The sequence below is a fragment of the Pelobates fuscus genome, chromosome 1 (genome assembly GCF_036172605.1).
Source record: "Pelobates fuscus isolate aPelFus1 chromosome 1, aPelFus1.pri, whole genome shotgun sequence".
Classification (NCBI taxonomy): domain Eukaryota; kingdom Metazoa; phylum Chordata; class Amphibia; order Anura; family Pelobatidae; genus Pelobates; species Pelobates fuscus.
The window spans coordinates 193,594,191-193,615,401 of NC_086317.1; the positions used below are offsets into that span (position 1 = coordinate 193,594,191).

General features: G+C 41.8%; 1 protein-coding gene across 2 annotated transcripts in view; it reads left to right on the forward strand.

Annotated features, from left to right (window-relative positions):
• Positions 1 to 21,211, forward strand: part of CELSR2 (cadherin EGF LAG seven-pass G-type receptor 2) — a 139,192-nt gene that overhangs the window by 24,194 nt on the left and 93,787 nt on the right. For both annotated transcript variants that reach the window (XM_063453195.1, XM_063453196.1), the window contains exons 2-5: positions 4,837 to 5,108; positions 5,745 to 6,129; positions 7,671 to 7,893; positions 9,233 to 9,348. In XM_063453195.1, coding sequence (XP_063309265.1) covers positions 4,837 to 5,108; positions 5,745 to 6,129; positions 7,671 to 7,893; positions 9,233 to 9,348 — 996 coding nt within the window. The remainder of the gene's footprint in view (positions 1 to 4,836; positions 5,109 to 5,744; positions 6,130 to 7,670; positions 7,894 to 9,232; positions 9,349 to 21,211) is intronic.

Here is a 21,211-nt window from a genome sequence, read left to right on the forward strand (position 1 = left end):
CTCTGAAAAAAAAAAGATAGGGTCGCACACAGCCACAATATACCAATCCAGGGTGCTACTGAGCATGGGTCGGCAAAAAAACACACAAAATATACATGAAATGAAAAAATCTCAGGCACTCACTGTGATTGTATCCAGACAGATTTATTTGCAACGTTTCGACCTGTCAAGGTCTTTATCAAGCATGCTTGATAAAGACCTTGACAGGTCGAAACGTTGCAAATAAATCTGCCTGGATACAATCACAGCGAGTGCCTGAGATTTTTTCTTTCATTGTTACAGGCTCTGTCATCAGCATAAAGATAGAACCAAGAGAGGAGAAGAAACAGAAACAATGGGGATCATATATAAAAAATGTCATAGTCTAAAAAGTGGGGCATAACAGAGATTATTGGAACCAGCTGACACTTTACATTTGTGACTCGTCCCCTTTTCCATGTTTGCACCACTTTTTAGAGCACAACACTTTTTATACATAACCCCCAATGATCCTGTTTCTCCTCCATAATGCATGCCCTTACTGGGATGTAAATCAGCTCTACTGAGGATCACTTTGACTGTCTGCATCCCTTTTGCTCTATAAGCAATAACAGTAACTGTCTGCAGTGTGTAACTCAGAGAAACAAAATTTCGGGAGAAACTATGATGCCATTACAAGAAGACCACATCCATTCAAATAAAAGCTTCTTAAAAACTGTCTTTACATTTCTGATAGCTTGGTTAGATAAAAATAATCAGTTTATACATATGAAGACACATTCATGTGACAGAGCAACTAAAAGCAGTATATCAGATAAATGCATGTGCTTTAATATGTAAAGATTTGAAAATCAGACATAAAAAAAAAAAACATTAAAAAGACATTAAAAAAAAAAAAAAAAAAAAAGCATTTAGTAGATATACTACCTCCCGCCTCCTTGCTTTACTTGTTTCGAGGTTTTACATTTTTTTTATTATTCCCCTTCCCTTTTAATGCTGGGGGAAGGGGGAGGAGGAGGAATACTGGGAGGGAGAGGGTTAATTCTGGGGTGAGGGGAATACTGGGAGGGAGAGGGTTAATGCTGGGGGGGGGGGGGATACTGGGAGGGAGAGTGTTAATGCTGGGGTGAGGGGAATAACAGAGAAACTATTGGCAGATGGAAACTATGATGTTAAAATGGAAGAAAATATGGTTGGGTGACTCATTTGACTTAAAGGAACACTTATAGTCACCTAAATTACTTTAGCTAAATAAAGCAGTTTTAGTGTATAGATCATTCCCCTGCAATTTCACTGCTCAATTCACTTCATTTAGGAGTTAAATCACTTTGTTTCTGTTTATGCAGCCCTAGCCACACCTCCCCTGGCTATGATTGACAGATCCTGCATGAAAAAAAACTGGTTTCACTTTCAAACAGATGTAATTTACCTTAAATAATTGTATCTCAATCTCTAAATTGAACTTTAATTACATACAGGAGGCTCTTGCAGGGTCTAGCAAGCTATTAACATAGCAGGGGATAAGAAAATCTTAATGAAACAGAACTTGCAATAAAGCAAGCCTAAATATGGCTCTCTTTACAGGAAGTGTTTATGGAAGGCTGTGCAAGTCACATGCAGGGAGGTGTGACTAGGGTTCATAAACAAAGGGATTTAACTCCTAAATGGCAGAGGATTGAGCAGTGAGGCTGCAGGGGCATGTTCTATACACCAAAACTGCTTCATTAAGCTAAAGTTGTTCAGGTGACTATAGTGTCCCTTTCAGATGGCTGTGCAAGGAAACTATGTTCCCAGTTGCTACCATCTTTGCCCATTTATTCTCACTTTTCTGCATTCCTTCCTTTCTATTACCCCAATCATTCTCCACTCTCCTGCTACATTCTCCCTGCAGCCATACCCCTCCCTTATGTGTTTGTTGTAGACCTTTGGCATAAATTGCTGTTCTTCATAGTAGTGCTTATCACTACTTTTTTTTTTTTCTTCCAGTAATATGTCTCTGTCTAATTCAGAATGTTTGTTTTTTTCTATTATCAGGCAGTAAACATCTTTGTCTACTCCTGTCTTGATACAAGCTTATTTAAAAGCTATCCAAAAACTCTTAAAACTGTTGGGTGGGTACCACACCTTTCCCCCTAGCCATTGTAGAAGGTGTGGGAACGGTTTTGTATTTTTAAAGACACACTAACCCATTGAAATGCTCTTAACATAATGAATCATTAGCTGTTGTTTATAAATAATGTTGGAGCCGTGTAATCACAATTGATATTTTCTAAGTAACGAAACCAGGAGACACTTGAAAGCATAAGCCATTTAATTGTCCATTACACCATGTATATGTAGCAGCTTGTCAATGTAATAGTATCCTTATGAAAACTTTAGTTTTTAGGATTCAAAGATACTTTTCTCTTGTATTTATATAGTTGTTTCTACTAATGATAGTAAGGAAAACTCAATAATGAAATTGCTGGAGAATATGGAAGGCTGCTCCAGATAGTGTATTGCACATTTATCTTGAGAGTGCACAAATATTCTATCAACAAGATTATACATTTGTTGTACTCTTAAATTTGTGACAGTTTGTTTCTTGCTATCTTTATTCACTTTAAATCGGGACCACTGTCTATGTCTGCTTTGTTCTTGGTGGAGTTGATTGTCTTTATATATTCTTCCTTCTGCTGACCATGTGTCTACTATATGCTAATGCATAAATTACAGGGTATCTATAGTGTTTAGATGGTGCAGATTAGATAAAAAGTTTTGTCGTTTTTTTAAGGTTATAGACCTGCATTAGTTGATAATCCCTGATAATTTAAATTGACATCTTTAACGTCAACTAAATTTATTTTAAATATGTCCCTTTACTGGATCTCTGGACTAAATTTTATTTTTATATAAAATGTTTTACTGAGAAACATCTAGTTATGCAAAAGGTTTTCAGAATACATCATCACTGAATGATTACATTATGGTGGCTAAACAATAGTCACTGATATAGTTAGCAAGTTAATAAAATAAAATATCACCACTCACCCAGATCCAAACCAGGATCCACTTGGCTTTTGGAGTTGTTAGGTTTGTGGGAGACAATTGAGATGTGTATTTGCATTCTTATCCTTAAAAACTGGTTTCTGCACTACATTTATGTGGGTTAACTCAAAGATTTTTTTGTCAAGTCTGCAATATTTAATTGTATTTCTAACATTTACTCTCATGCCACTGTTTAATACCAGAATCAGAGAGAAAAGCATAGGGCCAGAGAGAAGGATGGGTTGCAATGTATGTCACATACGATATAAATTGGTATGCATGCCTAAGCAGGGAGAAAGTAAGCCCTGCCAGGGTGGCACATGAACAGAGTGCTGTGGATGTTTTCTGGTATGGGCAAAAATGCCATATGATGGCCTTCTGCTCCAGATTTTTGTAATATTTCTTAAGTGGCTCTAGAAGTAGAAGAGGAAAAAAAAGTATGGTGAGATAGGAGAAGGTTCCCAAATCAGCCCTGTCCTGCAGGATCCAAAACGTTATCAAGGTTTGTAACATTATGTGGCATGAGTCATTTACTTGTAGGGTACGGTATATGAATTTACATGTACTGCATAGGAATACATATTGTGAATCTTGAACACAGAGCAAGATTTAAAGGGACACTTTAAATCACTTTAGTCACCAGAACAACTAGATGTTTGGCATGGTTTGATATGCTTTGGGAACAAGTGTTGGGTTTAATTATAAAGCCGTACAGCTAACATGTCTTCCCTGTAGTATGTACAAGGAGTTAGCTGTTAACTTTTTTGCAACAGGAGGCCAGTTTTCAATCTCGACTGAGGCAGTCGGTAAACTGTAGCTACAAGCAATTGGAAACTTATTGCTAAGTAGCGGTTAATGTCTCCCATTATAGTCAATTGGAACATCTACAAGTCATGCCAGACAATAATTTTAAGCCCTAAATGGTAAGATTTAATAGTTGGGAAAAAGTCACTATTCCTTAAAATAGTGACAGGCACTTTAGTAATTAATTTCTGGCTGATAACAGTGACAAAGTTGAAAATAAGCCATATGTGGGCTTGTGAAGTATGCTTTGAGGAAAGCAAATTAGAATTGTTTAGAAATGGAATGAACCTGGAATTTGACACATCTGATTCAAACCTCCATCTAACCCATTCCCTCCCAACCCAGTGCGAGCACAGTTCATTGCTTGGTAATGCAAAACTAAATTAATTAAACCCTTTTTTTACCATCTCATCTGCTCCTACATTTAAATACTATAAAATACTGCTGTCATGGTACAACATTGACATAAATTAAAACAGGGTGCTGTTGAATAGCTGCTTGGGATGCTGGAAGATTTTGGAAGAGTTCAGGGAATTTTATATGGACATATATGCAGTCTGCAGTAGCAGTCTTTATTGCGTTATAATATAGTCAAAATGTTGTGATTACTATATGTAGACATCTTAAGTGTGTGCAACCAGTGCCATGAATGCCATGACGTAGTACATATGACTAACTTCTAATTATGCTGTTTTTATTGTGAATGTCATGATTATTAAATAAATTAAAGAGGCTAGATTGAATATAACTATATATTATTATAAATACCAAGCTGTTCACACCTGAATGTAGTCAGTGTAGATTACTGCAATTTTAGAAGTAGATCTGTGGGTACTAGGTTAATAGATTGTAGAGAACTTCCCTGACATACAAAATTAATATCACTTTTTTATATTATAAATTGTACCAAACTGGACAAGCTTCCAAGTTCTATTTACTAAGGATAGTAATCCATAGTAGATAATAAAATAGATGTTGGCTACAGATTTTCTCATCTTATGTCTGTTCCTTTGTCTCCCCACACAGATGGCATACACAGTGTTACAGCTCAGTGCACCTTACAGGTAGCAATTATTACAGATGAGATGCTTTCGCACAGTATTACCCTTCGTCTCGGAGGAGTCTCTCAATACCACTTCCTTTCACCTCTCATGCCCCTCTTTATGCGTGCTGTTGCCCAGGTACTTTCTATACCACCACCTGGAGTGGTAGTCTTTAGTATTCAGGAAGACAACGAGACTCCATCACTAACCACTGGAATCACCCCAGATATGCAGATTCTGAATGTCAGTCTCTTGGTGAGTAACATTAAAGAGGTCCTATAACTTCTGCTGTGGTTTACAATATGTATACAGTGCATGTGCCCTATTAATATGAATAATGAAAATGCCTGGACAGTCCTACATATATAATGAGATGTGGGAAGGCACACATAAATAAGGACCGCCACAGTGCCTCCAGCCCAGAGGTAATGTTAGAAACAAGAAACAGGACTGGACACACGTAAGAGGTCCAAGGGCAGAATTAAAATTGAACAGTATACAATGAGGTTTTTGCTCAAAAAAGAGTATTTAGGCCAAAGTAGCTGAAATGAACAATTAGCTAACCAGGATAATCTTTCCAATTCAGCAATTTTGGCCTAATCTCTAAAAAATTCCAGAAAATTCACAGTTTAATAAATAACTCAAAGAGGAGAAATTACAGGATAGATAACAAGGTTAATTTAGGCAGACGAACTGCACCTAATAAATGTAGATCATAGCTAACACTATAGTGCCCGATGTCCCTCGGTACTCGGTACTGGGTTTTATGGACATACCTACATTAGTTTTGTTTTTTTGTTTTTTATATAGTGGATAGTTCCTTAAAATGTTCCCTAAGAATTGATACATGTACACTGATACACACCATGCAAAAATGTGCCCTTGTTTCAGGTCCAAGACCATGAAGGGGAATTTCTTCCATCAGAGACACTCCGTGAGCTGTTGTACTTGAATCGGACACTGTTGGCTGCTCTAGCACAGCAGCGAGTATTGCCATTTGATGACAATGTATGTCTCCGGGAGCCTTGTCCTAACTACATGCTGTGTGTATCTGCCCTGCGATTTGACAGCTCTGCTCCGTTTTTAGCCTCAGACACATTACTTTTTCGCCCTATCCTGCCAGTAGGAGGTTTGCGCTGCCGCTGTCCAAGGGGCTTTGCTGGTGAATACTGTGAAACAGAGGTAGACCTATGTTACACAGGACCGTGTGGAGAACATGGCTTCTGCCAGAGTCATGAAGGAGGCTTCACTTGCAAATGTCATGAAGGTTACACAGGTGAGAGATGTTGTTGATAATTGACAATGTTGACAGTAGGGAGCATGATACATTTAAATGCCAGTAATCCGTAAAAGTAAATGCCAGATTCATTAAAAAAAATAAGCACGAGTTACATGTATTTGAGTGCGCTTGGCAATGTCATCTTCTATTTTTCCTTTTTGTTAACAGGGCTATTATTATTATTATTTATATAGTGCCAACATATTCTGCAGCGCTGTACAGTTAGAGAAAGGAGTGAGGAAGGCCCTGCTCATAAGAGCTTACACTCTTTAGTAGGTGGATATGTATTGTTAGCTGTCTTGCCCAAGGACACCTATTTGAGAGGCAGCTTGTCATGCAGATAGATTGGTAGATGTTTTTTTGCAAAATAATAATCACCTGAAATATACATCAGCAGGGCCGCCATCAGGGGGTGACAACCATGACAGTTGTCACGGGCCCAGCAGCCCTGGGAGGCCCAGCCGCCCGGGCCCCACATGTAGCGGCGGAACTGCCACCAGTGCAGCTGCACCGGGGCCCGCACGCTGGTAGGGCCCACCGGGCAGCCCAAGCATTCAGGGCCACCCGATGGGCCCTATATCCACAGAGGCCCGGTCAGCACTGCGGCCATGCAATAGCGCGACCTGGCCTCTTTTTTAAAATTTCAGCCGCACCGCAAATATTGCTGGGAGCAAGTGACAGTCAGTCACTTCCTCCCAGCTTCCTCCGCGTTGGAGGGGAGAGAGACAGGCTGCGAGAATGGGAGAGCCAGCCGACTCCCATCAGCCCCAGCCACCCTCCTGCAATGAAAAGGTAAGAAACATTACCTATATATGTATATCTGTATGTGCATGTATGTATGTGTATGTATGTCAGTATATGTATGTATATCTGTCTGTGTGTATGTCAGTATGTGTGTGTGTGTGTATATATATATATATATATATATATATATATGTCTGTCTGTATGTATGTCAGTATATCTATGTATGTATGTGGGTGTATGGATGTCCCTATGCGTGTCTATATGTATGTTAGAATGTGTCTGTGTGTCACTATGTATGTGTGTATGTCTGCTCAGTATGTGTGTCTATTAGTATGTATGTGTGTGTGTGTCAGTATGTATGTATCTTTGTGTGTGTATCTGTGTCCTTTTTGTATCAGTGCGTGTGTTTGTGTCTGTGTGTGTGTATTCCTGTGGGCGGGATTTGGAGACGGGCCCCTGGGGTCCCAGACCTTGATCAGTGTTAGGGGCCCCAAAATTTCTGATGGCGGCCTTGTACATCAGTATTGTCCATACGAGGTCTGGAGGCTAAGGAGACCAGGACAGACTGAATTAAACTTTGTAGTTCTTCTCCTCCAGGTAGATTATTGAACAGTGGTTTGATGCCACCTATGTTTTAGTTTGCACACTGTGACATGTGTTTTAGCAAGTATTCACTTTTATTTATTTATTTTTTTATTTATATTTCTGTCTTTTACTATCTGTCCTTCACTCCATGCAACCCTTTCTTCCTAGACTTTCCTACACTAACTGTGATATATCTCTTCTCTCCAAGGACCGCATTGTGAGATTGCTCTGCGTTCTGCACGCTGCTCGTCAGGGCTCTGCAAGAATGGTGGAGTATGTGTGAACTTGCTGGTGGGAGGTTTCCACTGTGAGTGTCCTCCTGGTGCATTCGAATCTCCCCACTGTACAGTAACCACACGTGCTTTTAATGGAGAATCATTTCTTACTTTTCGTGGCTTGAGACAGAGATTTCACTTCACATTGTCACTCAGGTGAGTGGGGCTTTCAATATTTGGGTGACATATTTCCAGGTGTGACTCTATGTTTTCACTAATTCTAATGATTTATTACAATGAAGTCCTTTTATTAACAGCATCATTAATGTGGTATCTTTTTATATCACTTTCCAACTCTCTCTTAATCTCTCTTTTTTTTTTTGTCTCTGTGTGTGTCCTCTTTGCTCTTTGTTGTACTCCCACCCATGTTTTTTTGTCTAGCCTCATAAGTCTCAGAGCAAGTTGATTGTAAAGGGGAAGGGTGGAGTGAAATCACAGATGTCCCCAGGCCTGTGCTGTGACAAATACTAATTATCCAGAAGGTTGAGACAGGGTGAGAGGTCAGAGGTCAGCTTCCTAGAGGATTAATATGTTCATTATATTTAGGTGTGAAAACATGGAAAAAAAATTGGAGGAGGATATGTACCGTATATTTCAAATATGTTTCACAAAGGAAGCTATCTTATTAATTCCTCACCACATAGGTTACGTAGACGTAGACTCATTGGGGCATGTGAAATGTTTAAAAAAAAAAAAAACTGCCGAAATGTTTGAATTTATTTAAAAAAATTGAGATTATTATTAAAAAGGTGAAAAATTTTGTGTTTTTTTTTTTTTTCTTACAATTTCTGATATTTCTAACGATTTGTATTTTGGACTGTGTTTTGGATAATGTTGCCAGTTTATTGAATAACCTAAATGTGTTTGAAGTAGAAGCGAAGAAACTGTAATGACCTAATGTCTCAATGCTTGGCAATTCTATAAAACTGTTGAACTACATGGGTTTGAAAATGCAATGAAACAATGTAAATAAAAAAGATAGAAAGTCAATTAAAACTGGTTGAACAAACAGCAAATGTTGTTAAAAACACAAAGTATGCACTAAATGTTTTGATTACTTGAATATCAATTTGAAGTTGGAGCTGAATGTGCAACAGATTTTGTCCCACAGGAACGTGATTACGTAATTTGTGGGGTTCAATATTTTAAAAACAAACTGTACCCGTGCATGCTAATGTGGGATTGATAAGTTTTATGGCCATCATGGTGTCGTAAATCCGGTTTGAGCTGTTCAGACAGTATTGCAAGATGGGACATTCTGCTTGTGGCCCAGAAGCCTCCTTTGTAAGGTAGAAGAGGGCATTTGGGTTTTACAATTTAAAATTGTAGTTTTGAAAAAGCAGATGTTGATTTTGTTTGGTGAGGCCACAATAAAAATAATTTACAATTATAGCAAGGAGTGGTGGGACATATCTTTTTATCTCTGTTTTGAAAAATAACCTAATATAAATAATGTAACCTAGAACATAGTGAAACTTTCTTCTTGTCCTTCCAGCTTTGCCACCCGGGAGCGTAATGGCCTACTACTGTATAATGGGAGGTTTAATGGGAAACATGATTTCATTGTCCTGGAGGTGACAGATGAACAGGTCCAGCTCACTTTCTCAGCAGGTATCAGTTTTTCATTTATTCATAAAAATGCTGGTACAATAGTAACTCCCTTCCCCTCCCTCCCCCAACCCCTTATATTTTAAAGGGAATATATTCTGTTCAAAACTTGTAATATGCATTGTCATAAAATGCCCTTATTTTTAAAAGTCTTTATTTTTCTACAAATAGAAAATTGACCATTTCTCAGGTAGACTCACTTGGAACTTTGATTCACTCATATAATATTGATTTTTGCATTTGTAAGGAAACATACATTTATGAAAACAATTCAACAAAGCTATATCTTTGTTCTGACAAACAGAATAAGCAGTATTTTATTGTTTGTTTAAAATCTAAAAAGTATCTCTCCTACCTTTCCATTTAATCAAATTGGTTATGGAAGTATGATATTTTTGTAGTTAATTAATAGTTCATCAAAGTGTTAGCAAAGTTATTTATACAATATACTTCTGTATAAGATGTAAAAAAAAAAAATAAAATAGGCTAAACGGCAAATTTGAGAATATAGATATGTTCAAGCCTTCCAAAACCAGGATGAGATTACACCAATCATTCACCTACTATCAGCTTCTTCCAAGCCATCAACCACCCGTGCATAGAGCAGCCACTCGTGCTGTCTCCATAGCTAGAGAAAGGGGAAGAGAGCAATATGCACATGCCACCTACACAAGTAGGACGCATACTGGATGGTAGTACTGGAGTTCTCTTTTAGTAAAAACAGAAAAAGGTGCGCTAAAATTTAAAGTGCAAATTCATTTAGCAACATCAAATGTGTGTTATAAAGTGCAATATACTGCTTCACTCACAAGTGATAAGGTGTATACAAACAATTAGCACAAATATGTGATATATCTAAAAGTGCAAAATACAAAGAACCACTGTGATATAATGCATAAATTAATTGTAACTTACACTAACTATTTTTTAGGTAAGCCACAGCTCCAATTGAAGTACATAGAAAACTGGAGTTATCTTGCCCAGTACTTAACCGATCCACTGACATTTTGCTGTCACTTTAACATGCCGAATCGGCTGTTTTCACTAGGTTTCTTTACCCTGAACATTTATACAGTTCCATCTGTTTTTTTTTTTTCTCATATGTATCACAACATCACTCTGATACTGTTCTCTTTTATTATTTGTCACTTGCAAAGTATCTAAGGCTATATGTTTTTAATTTTTATGGTTTTAGTGTGTTACTTACTGAAAAACATACTGAGTAGGGATCGACCGATATTGATTTTTTTAGAGCCGATACCGTTATTCTCTGAACTTTCAGGCCGATAGCCAATATAATTTGCCGATATTCTGTACATTTACCATTTTGGAAAATAAAAACTATTTCTAAAGGTAAATGCACAAAATATACATGCCACGTGTAGTGGATGCAGTGTGTTTAGACAGGGGAGCTGTGTGTGTTTGTGTAGTGTGTAGTTGATTCAGTGTGTATTTGGCCAGTGTGTGTAGTGGATGCAGTGTGTATATAATGAAAGCAGAGTGTTTGTGTAGTGTGTGGGTAGTGTGCGTAAAGTGAATGCAGTGTGTGTCTAAAGTGAATGCTGTATATACTAAATGCAAAGTGTGTGTGTTTGTGTAGTGTGTGTATAGTGAATGTAGTGTGTGTATATAATGCAGTGTGTTTGTGTAGTGTGCATTATATAAACACACTGCATTATATACACACACTATACAAACACACACACTGCATTAAATAAACACACTACACAAACACACTGCGTATATAATGCAGTGTGTTTGTGTAGTGTGTTTATATAAAGCAGTGTGTTTGTGTAGTGTGTGTATATAATGCAGTGTGTTTGTGTAGTGTGTTTATATAATGCAGTGTGTTTGTGTAGTGTGTTTATATAATGCAGTGTGTTTGTGTAGTGCGTTTATATAATACAGTGTGTTTGTGTAGTGTGTTTGTGTTTGTGTAGTGTGTTTATATAATGCAGTGTGTTTGTGTAATGTGTGTATATAATGTAGTGTGTTTGTGTAATGTGTGTATATAATGCAGTGTGTTTGTGTAGCGTGTTTATATAATGCAGTGTGTTTGTATAATGCCGTGTGTTTGTATAGTGTGTGTATATAATGCAGTGTGTTTGTGTAGTGTGCATTATATAAACACACTGCATTATATACACACTCACTATACAAACTCACACACTGCATTATATAAACACACTACACAAACACACTGCAGTATGTTTGTATAGTGTATGTGTATATAATGGAGTGTGTGTGTGAGGGGGCATTTTTTATTTAGTTATTATTATTTTTTATATTTAATTATTATTATTTTTGTTGTCCCCCCTCCCTGCTTGTTACCTGGCCAGGAAGGGGGGATATAGCAGTCCTTGGTGGTCCAGTGGCATTGGCTGAGCTGTAGGGGGGCCGGCAGCAAGCATTTACTTACCTCCCAGCTCCCCAGTGTAAGTCTCGCGGCCAGCGCGACGTGCGGAGCGTTGCCATGGTAACCCGTGGCAACGCTCTGACGGCCGCGGGTTTCGCAAGACTTACACTGGGGAGCTGGAGGAGCTGCTGGGAGTTAAGTAAACGCTTGCTGCGGGCCCCCACAGGACCGCCGGGCTGGTAATGAGTCTGCCGGTCCTGTTATATATTATCGGCAATATCTGTATCTGAATTGGCCGATACCGATATTGCCGAAAATACAGAATATCGGCCGATAATATCGGTAAAACCGATAATCGGTCGATCCCTAATACTGAGTCATTTGTATCATTACCTTTTATATGTTTAGATTGATCTATGTTAGTTGCCATTTTTTTTAGGCTTAGCAGCTTTATATTGTTATTCTAGCTTCTCCTTCTATTATTAATTTTAGATCTATATTTTCTTGCTATATGGGAAATTTACACAATCTTTGTGGCACTTACATACTGAATTACGTAAGCAAGGATAAGGAAAAAGAAAAACAAATAAAGTTTGCCCCGCATTAAAGTGCCGTCTTTAATGTGGGGCAAACAAGGCAGCTGCCCCGTGCCCAGTTATTCCTGGGGGCCCTAGAGCAGCTGCCCTGTGGGCCCCGCGATTTAAGCAGCCCCCATGGACCCAGTGGTGCGGCTGCAAAAAGCCGCACCGGCCCGCATGCTAAGGAGGCCCACCGAGTGGCCCATGCACTAAAGGCCACCCGGTGGGCATGTGTCAGCAGGGGCCCGGTCGGGGGCTGTGGCACTTAAGCACGACTGGGCCCCTTTCTGTTTGGCAGCCAGTTAGGCTGCCCAGGAGGAAGTGACAGCTGTGCGTCACTTCCTCCCACAGACAGATTAAAGCAGCGGAGAAAGGCAGTGAGGAGGGGGCCAGGCCGAGAGGGCCATAGCTTAACTCCCAATTGCCTCAGCCTGCCACTGGACCCCAGGGAAACCACCCTCCAGAAAAAGGTAAGAATCTGGAGGGTGGTTAAGTGTAAAGTGTGTGTGTCAGTATGTCTGTGTGTGTCAGTATGTCTGTCTGTCAGTGTGTTTATGTGTGTGTCAGTATGTCTGTCAGTGTGTGTGTCAGTATGCCTGTCAGTGTGTGTGTCAGTATGCCTGTCAGTGTGTGTGTCAGTATGCCTGTCAATGTGTTTGTCAGTATGTCTGTCAGTGTGTCTGTCATTGTGTGTCAGTATGCCTGTCTGTGTATGTCAGTATGCCTGTCTGTGTGTGTCTGTTTCAGTCAGTGTGTGTGTGTGTCAGCATGTCTGTCAGTGTGTCAGTATGTCTGTCAATGTGCGTGTGTGTCATTGCGTCTGTCAGTATGTCTGTCAGTATATGTGTCTGTCAGTATGTTTGCCAATTTGTGTCAGTATGTCTGTCAGCATATGTGTCTGAGTATCTGTTTGCTGTCATTGTGTATCTGTATGTTGTCAGTTTGTGTATCTGTGTGTGTTTGTCTCATTGTGTGTATCTGTGTATCTACATGTGTGTCTGTGTGTCTGCATGTGTGTTTGTGTGGCAGTGTATGTGTATATGTGCATGCATCTCAGCATTCATACACTAACACGACGCACAAATACACTCCTGTAATCAAAAGTGAACGCTTTATACAAGCACACTCATTCATTGAACCGTCAACAATACATACAAAAACACCTCTGTGTTAAACATCAAAATTATATGTAAACACAGCGTTGCATTCAAAGACCAACACTACTCATAAATGCATACTTGCATTTAAACACCAACAACACATACAAACATACTCCTACATTCACACTAACATACATCACACAAAAACATGCTTACATTCAAACACATAAACACTGCTCAGTGCTAAATACAACTCTGCAAGCATGGGAAAATGTAGAGCCCTAGCTGTCAAAGCAATGTTAGAGCTGCACAACAGATGGGGATCTACCTTGCGATAAGAAGCACAAAAAATTCTTGCACCAGGACCCTCTTTATTGCCGTCACTGCGGTGGGATGTATGGTGTGATTGCATACCAGTGAGCGGAAGATGGGGAACAGGATCCAGGGAGCCCAAGCTAATTCTTGCCCAGGGTCCATTCAATCTTAAAGGACCACTATAGGCACCCAGACCACTTCAGCTTAATGAAGTGGTCTGGGTGCCAGGTCCATCTAGGTTTAACCCTTTTTGCTGTAAACATAGCAGTTTCAGAGAAACTGCTATGTTTACCTATGGGTTAATCCAGCCTCTAGTGGCTGTCTCATTGATTTTCGCAGCGTCCATAGGAAAGCATTGAGAATGCTTTCTTATGGACTGGCTGAATGCGCGCGCGGCTCTTGCCGCTCATGCACATTCAGCCGATGACGGCAAAAAGGAGGAGGAGAGTTCCCTGCTCTGAGGGAGCCTGTCAGGGGAAAAAGTTAAGGGATTAACCCCTTCCACCTCCTAGAGCCCGGCGGAAGGGGGGCCCAGAGGGTGGGGGGGGGGGGGGGGGGGACCTAGAGACCCTATAGTGCCAGGAAAACGAGTATGTTTGTTTTCCTGGCACTATAGTGCTCCTTTAAAGACGGCCCTGCAATCAGTACAGCTCAGTTGATACAGCTCAAAACGTGTTCATAGAATCTGTACTGTAGCACGTTTTACCACAGCTAGACAAAGAAACTCAAGTTTAGTATTGTCCACAAAGTATTTTATATGATTTTTTATTTATTTTTTTTTAAATTCTTTATTTTTGAAGTGCGCACAGTGATAACAATTGCTAATGAGGTACCCCAAAGGCAATCCTCTAGCTTGTTAGGTACAATTCGAACATAGGGGTAGACTTGAGATCTTGCACACAATTTTTTTTAAAGGTAAGGAGATAAACTGTAATGATGAACTTTGCTTAGAGAGTTTGAAGAGCACAACAAATGAACAACGTTTAGGTTTTAGTCTAGTACATGTCGAGTGTTCGTTAAGGTTTAAAACAAGCTTATCGATTAACTGTACTCTTACAAGCTTTGTAAAATTAGTAGTCGTTTTACATATTCTACGCTAAACATGCATTTGATAAAGTTACTGATAAATGAGCAACGTCAGTTAGATTATGTAGATTATGCTTGGGTAACATTATTAAGAGTAACAATAGTTTCACCAGTATCAACAGCTTATCTAAGAAGGATTACACAGGTAAGTTAAAGTGAATCTATGAACATGTTAAATTTTATCTGGAGTTAATCTTATGTGCCAGGTAAACGTTATAGCATATGAGGCACTAATATGGAGTCACAAACTGTCATTTTTGTGGGATGAGAAATCCGAGGTTTAGCTAAAATAGAAGTTGTGGAAGTTTAGGTGAGGCCTGTGTGATAACAGACTTGTGACTCCGCATGTGCATGAGTTGCTGATTTACATGCTTTCCATGCCTGTCCTATGTGTTGTAGTTACAGTATGAGTGAGCGTGGAGCGTTAATAGGGCATGCATGGCTACCTACGATTAAACTAAACAAAAATACAAGGAAAACAAACAAATAAGAACACAATATAGGCTACGCTTGCTGTATAGTTGGCATGTAAACAGTAAAGTGGACACCAACCAAATAAACTTAACGAGTTACAAGATTGCTAACAGGTACAGTTTTGACAATCTGTGTTTGGTTGTGGTAATAAGTTGCACAAGACAATCGCACCGTAGTGACAAGAAACTACATGTTAAATTTGGTTATAGGACTTATAGAAAATATTAACAAAGAATACACAGACAACATTACGCTATACTGAGCAGATAGTGGCAGCATGGTCAACATTGAAAAATATGCGAAGAAGGATAAGAATAGTATGTTAAACCGCATGTTGAGCAATTATATGGTAGCTGTAAGAGTAGGACACTGACTGTGCGGCAAACAAGCTAGTAGCCTACTGGGCTCATTAGTAAACTGTTTAAAATCAAAAAGATAGGAAGCCGCTGAGAAAAACCTCGACTCCATCCTAAGCTGCAGACATAGAGATTCTCCAGAGAAACTATTCAACTCCCTGTTGGAAGGTAACTGGACAGTAGGTACGAATTTGTTTTAAAGGTCCCAGGGAAATTTTTGTTTAAAAAATACAGTATAGCACGTAAAGTGCTGGGGAAAAATTAAAATATATGATCCTGTCGGGATCCGGGTACGGATAATAATGATGGAGTTTGTCGTCAGCCGGAGGGTTTTCTCAAACCTGGTGAGAACTACTCTCTCGTCCTGTACCCGTAGGGGGCAGGCTGTATAACAGGGGGTAACCTGAGGCCCAGGGTCTACATTACGTGCGCTAGATAAGGCAAATTGGAGGAAAATTACGTTAACATGTGGACTGTGTGAAGGCTTAAAGGCACAGGTTAGGCAGTGCTTGTCTGTCACAAGTGAGTCACTAATAAAAAACAGTGGGTAGTCGAAAGGACTAAGTTCACAAGAAACATCGTCTTATCTTAGAGCCATATGGCCCCCCCGGGATCTGGCAGGATAGGCAGCACCCGCAAGGCTTGTGTAGCAGGAAGCAAGTCCACGAGGTCACTTGGGTGAGGGTCTGGCGTAGACCGGGTGTTGGCATCGGGCCAGGGGCGGGGTGCGCTGTTAAACTATGTACATTTTGTAGTATGTGGGTATGTCCGCGTCTGCGAGGGAAAGTGTGGTAGTCTGTTCAAGAGTTCGTTGTCCGCATCCACAGACCTTTAGTGGGCCTCGTGGTTGTTCGGGCTGTCTCGATATAAAGTTCGGTAGTAGACTGGGCAGTAGAGTGGTCTGCATGAGCTTTCGGTATTTCTTTATCTGTTTCAGGTGGTGAGTCAGGATCTCCATTGGGTGCGTGGGTTTCTGCTCTTAAGTTGTGATCGCTGCATAGGAGTCTGGCATGGAACCCTGGGGGATGAATGGAGTGATTCGGCCTGGGTTCCAGGCATGAGTGTGAGATGGTGAATTGTTGGCAGTAGGCGCCTCTGAAGAGATAGAGTCTTGGGGCAAACCCAGGGTACGCAGTATGGCCGGGGCTTCCTGTATGTCCTGGATGATATGTGTGTTTGCCCCCTGTAGTACCACCAGTGTCCTGGCGGATCGCCAGCGGTAGTTGATTTTGTGGTGTTGAAGCACTGTGGTTAGTGGTCTAAGCGACCTGCGCCAGGCTAAAGTGCCCCTGGATAGGTCCGAATAGAATGATAGCTCCATACCCTCGAAGCGGAAGGGGGTTCTACCGCGGAGTGCAGAGAGGATCGTTGCCTTATCGTTGCTGTTGCGGAGGGTGAGGATGACGTCCCTTGTGGCTGTGGTCGGTGCACCTGCCGGTTTGGGGATCCTATATACCTCATTCAGGGTAATTGGTGTAGTTTGCCTGTGTGGCAGCAGTGCCGGTAGCAGGCGCCCCATGAGTATTGGTAATTCGGCCTCCAGTACATTTTCCAGGACTCCCCTGATCTTTATGTTGGATCTCCTCATGGCGTCTTCCTGAATCGCTAGGCGACGTTCATAGTGCTGTGTTTGGCTGTGCAGGTCTTGCATGGACTGTTGCATTGCCGCGATGTCCTGGGCCTGGGATTGGGAGGATCCCTCAAGTTTGGTGATGCGGCCTGACAGGCCTCGTAGATCCGCGCGGAGTGCTGCTACATCCTCATGGATGTTTTTCTGCAGGTCTGCCAATAATGTTTTCAACACTGCTGTGGTAACAGGCTCTGTGTCAGGTTCTGCACCGCGTTGTTTAGCCTTCTGTGGCAGGTTGGGAGCCCGCAGGTGTAATTCCTCTGCGTCGTCTGACATTTCGTCAGAGAAATCTGAGCACCCGCCATGCAATGTCGCCATGTTTGTTTCGATTGCGCCCTGTGCTTGCCTCCACATTTCCCCGATTGTCAGCCCCGAGGTAGGCTTGTTGGGCATAATTTTCTTCCCTTTACGCCCCATCTGGTGTCGGGGTGATTTCTAGACGCTTGGGGTATGAAGATGGGGTGTTTTAGGCGTTTTTTCCCCGGGTAATCGTCGGAGCTCCAAGGTTTCGTGTCCGCTCGCTTCGGCGTTTCGGCTCCGCCTCCTTTATATGATTTTTTATAACAATACAGGGTTTCAAATTTCAACTGTTACTCATTGCAAACCTTATTGTGTGCTGTGAATACTAGGAATAGACTTTGCTGTAGCATGCACAACCACCTTGCACTCTTTTAAAGGAACACTCCAAGAACCATAACCACTGCATGAGGAGCGGCTCTAGACTTTGCGAGGCCTTAGGCGAAACTCAAACATGAGGCCCCCATGAACACCATTAGTGAATAAATTAGGGGAGCTGTAGATATTGAATGGTGGGCTTGCAGCGTTGGATACAGAGAGGTAGTCTCTGTATTCATTTTCAGAGGTTTGCATTGTCATGGCTCCCTATGCCGCTGCTTTGTGAGCTCTCTGACTGTAGTTATGGCATATATAGTCAATAGTATAAAACAGATCTGTTGGTGCACTGCCCAGAGTAAAAATCCACAAGGGGCAGTGTGGCAACAGCACTTACCTGAATAAAGGGAATAACCTTACCTACAATAACCACTTATGTAACCTAAGCAGAAAACATCGGAAGTGTACTAAGGCACTTCAGGAGGGGAAGACAGTGAATATAAAAGCAACCTTTATTGTATAACATGACTTAAAGGGAAACTCCAGTGCCAGGAAAACAATCCGTTTTCCTGGCACTGCAGGTCCCCTCTCCCTCCCACCACCCATCCCCCGGTAGCTGAAGGGGGGAAAACCCCTTCAGGTCACTTACCTGAGACCCTGCCGATGTCCCTCGACGGTGGTTTCTGCTCGCCGCCGCGCCTCCCAGTGATTACGTCAGCCAGTGGGCGAGACTGATCCCGCCCGCCGGCTGAGGAGACCTAATGCGCATGCGTGGCAATGCTGTGCATGCGCATTAGAGCTCTCCATAGGAAAGCATTGAAAATGCTTTTCAGTGCTTTCTTATGGGAAATTGAGCGAAGCTGGAGGTCCTCACACAGCGTGAGGACGTCCAGCGACACTCTAGCACAGGTTTCCTGTGCTATGGAGCAGGAAGTGCCCTCTAGTGGCTGTCTAGTAGACAGCCACTAGAGGTGGAGTTAACCCTGCAAGGTAATTATTGCACTTTATAAAAAAACAACTCACACATAGACAATTTTATCTGGGCGCAGAAAAGACACAGGATAGCTCGACAGACATTGTACCGACCTAAAGCGAGGGGTGGGTTGGGACTCCCGAACCTGCATCAATATTACCTGGCAGCCCAACTGGCCCAGATAGTAGCATGGCATACACCGGAAGGCGCACATAGGTGGGTGGATCTAGAGACAAAACTAATGTGCACTGACCTCCCACAATTCTGGATATGGGTGCCCAAACAAGACCGCCCGACCTTGCGTACAACTTGCCCAGCGATCCTTAACTCCATAAGGATCTGGGACTTGACGGCTACCAAGTACGCCCTGAAACACACACCCTCACCGCTGACTCCGTACCTACGGAACAAAGCGTTTGGGCCCGGGCTGAGCGCACAAGACTTTAGGGGGATAGAAAGCACAGGAATGCAAAGATACAAGCATATGTATGACGGGGATTCCTTCAAAACCTTCGAAACCCTAAAAACCACAGCACCCCTAACAACCAAGGACGTCTTCCAATACGTACAGTTGCGAGACTTTGCCAAACACCCAAATATAAAGAAAGCAGCCCAAACCCCTATGACATTCTATGAACGGATGTGTAACGCCGAAATAATCCAAAAAGGGATGATCACGACTATTTACGCACAGCTCAGCGCCCCAGAAAAGGGAACTGTTGACCCAAAATACATACACCAGTGGGAGGCAGACCTAGGGGGAGCACTAGAGGGGGAAGACTGGGTAGACATATGGGAAGCGACGGCAAAAACATCAATTTGTGTGCTACATCAGGAGCAATCCTACAAGATGCTCATGAGGTGGTACACCACACCTGTTCAGCTCCATAAAATGGGGGAAACAACGACACATGTTGGAAGGGATGCGGCGGCAAGGGCACCTTTGTCCACATGTGGTGGGAATGCCCTGAGGTAGCCAAATTCTGGAAGAGAATCCAATCACTACTCCAGGAGGTCCTCACACGACACATAGACCTAGATCCCTGGGCGATCCTTCTTTCCCGGCCAACCGACGGCCTGTCCAAAAAAGAACAACAACTTCTGAATAAACTCACACTGGCAGCTAGAAGAGCAATAGCACAGTCGTGGCTAAAGCCCACGGTCCCCACAGACAACGACGTGATAGTTAAAATTAAAGACACATACTTAATGGACAAACTTACAGCCCAAATAAGAAATACGGAAAAATCATTCCAAAAAACCTGGCAACCCTGGGAAACCTATACCAATGAATAACTCCAGAGAATCAGAGAAGGACGAGCTGCGGCTCGGCGTACCTATACCCGCCGGGCGCCCCGACGAGCACAGCAACCCTCCCCCCTAATCCCCCCCCCCTCAACCTGCAACCCCATCCCCTACCCTCCCCCACTTCCTATATGACCAATCAATCAGTACACCAGCCTTGTTAACAGAATATCAAAACAATCTCGACTGGGTCGACACAGACGCAACGACTTAAGCGGTGTGAGCTTACTCTGCATCGACAAACAGAACCGCACTAAGCGCTACACTGACAAACGCAGGGACGCTTCACCCACCAAACAAAACTCAGACCCGCACAACGTTAACTGGTTCATATGTCACGAAACCAAATACTGAAATGCCATGACCTCACCGATGTTCATGTTTTTGTTTATGTTTAATACTTGGGCTAACAACGCCCGGATAATTGAAAATCAGCACCGAACGGCACTCTATTAAGAATATGTATGTAACACCACCATTTATATTCTGTTTAATGCACTATTTAATATGTCGATAAGAGGCCCCTGCGTGGGCCTACCAATGTTTTTCCTGCCGTAACGGATGCTGAAACAAAAATAAAGAATTAAAAAAAAAATGCAATAATTACACTTGCAGGGTTAAGAGTAGTGGGAGTTGGCACCCAGACCACTCCAATGGGCAGAAGTGGTCTTGGTGCATACAGTGTAACTTAAAGGGACACTATAGGCACCCAACCACTTCTGCTCATTGAAGTGGTCTGGGTGCAGTGTCCCTTTTGCACTTAGTGCTGCAATGTAAAACATTGGAGTTCCAGAGAACCGAAATGTTCACATTGCAGTTCTAAATCTCACAAAGGAGGGGGCACTCCAGGACCCTATAGTGCCAGGACCCTATTGTTTTCCTGGCACTATAGGATCCCTTTAAACCATAACATACCATAAAAGTTCAATAACACCCGAGAGGAAAAAACTTTAACCGTTATGTGCAAGGTAGCCACAGGCTGCCAAACAAGGAAGGGTAAATTAGGCTTAGAGAGATCAGTGCTACCTGGTATGGTGATTGCTATATGAGCTATGTCTGCTAAAGGCTGGTCTAAAATCCA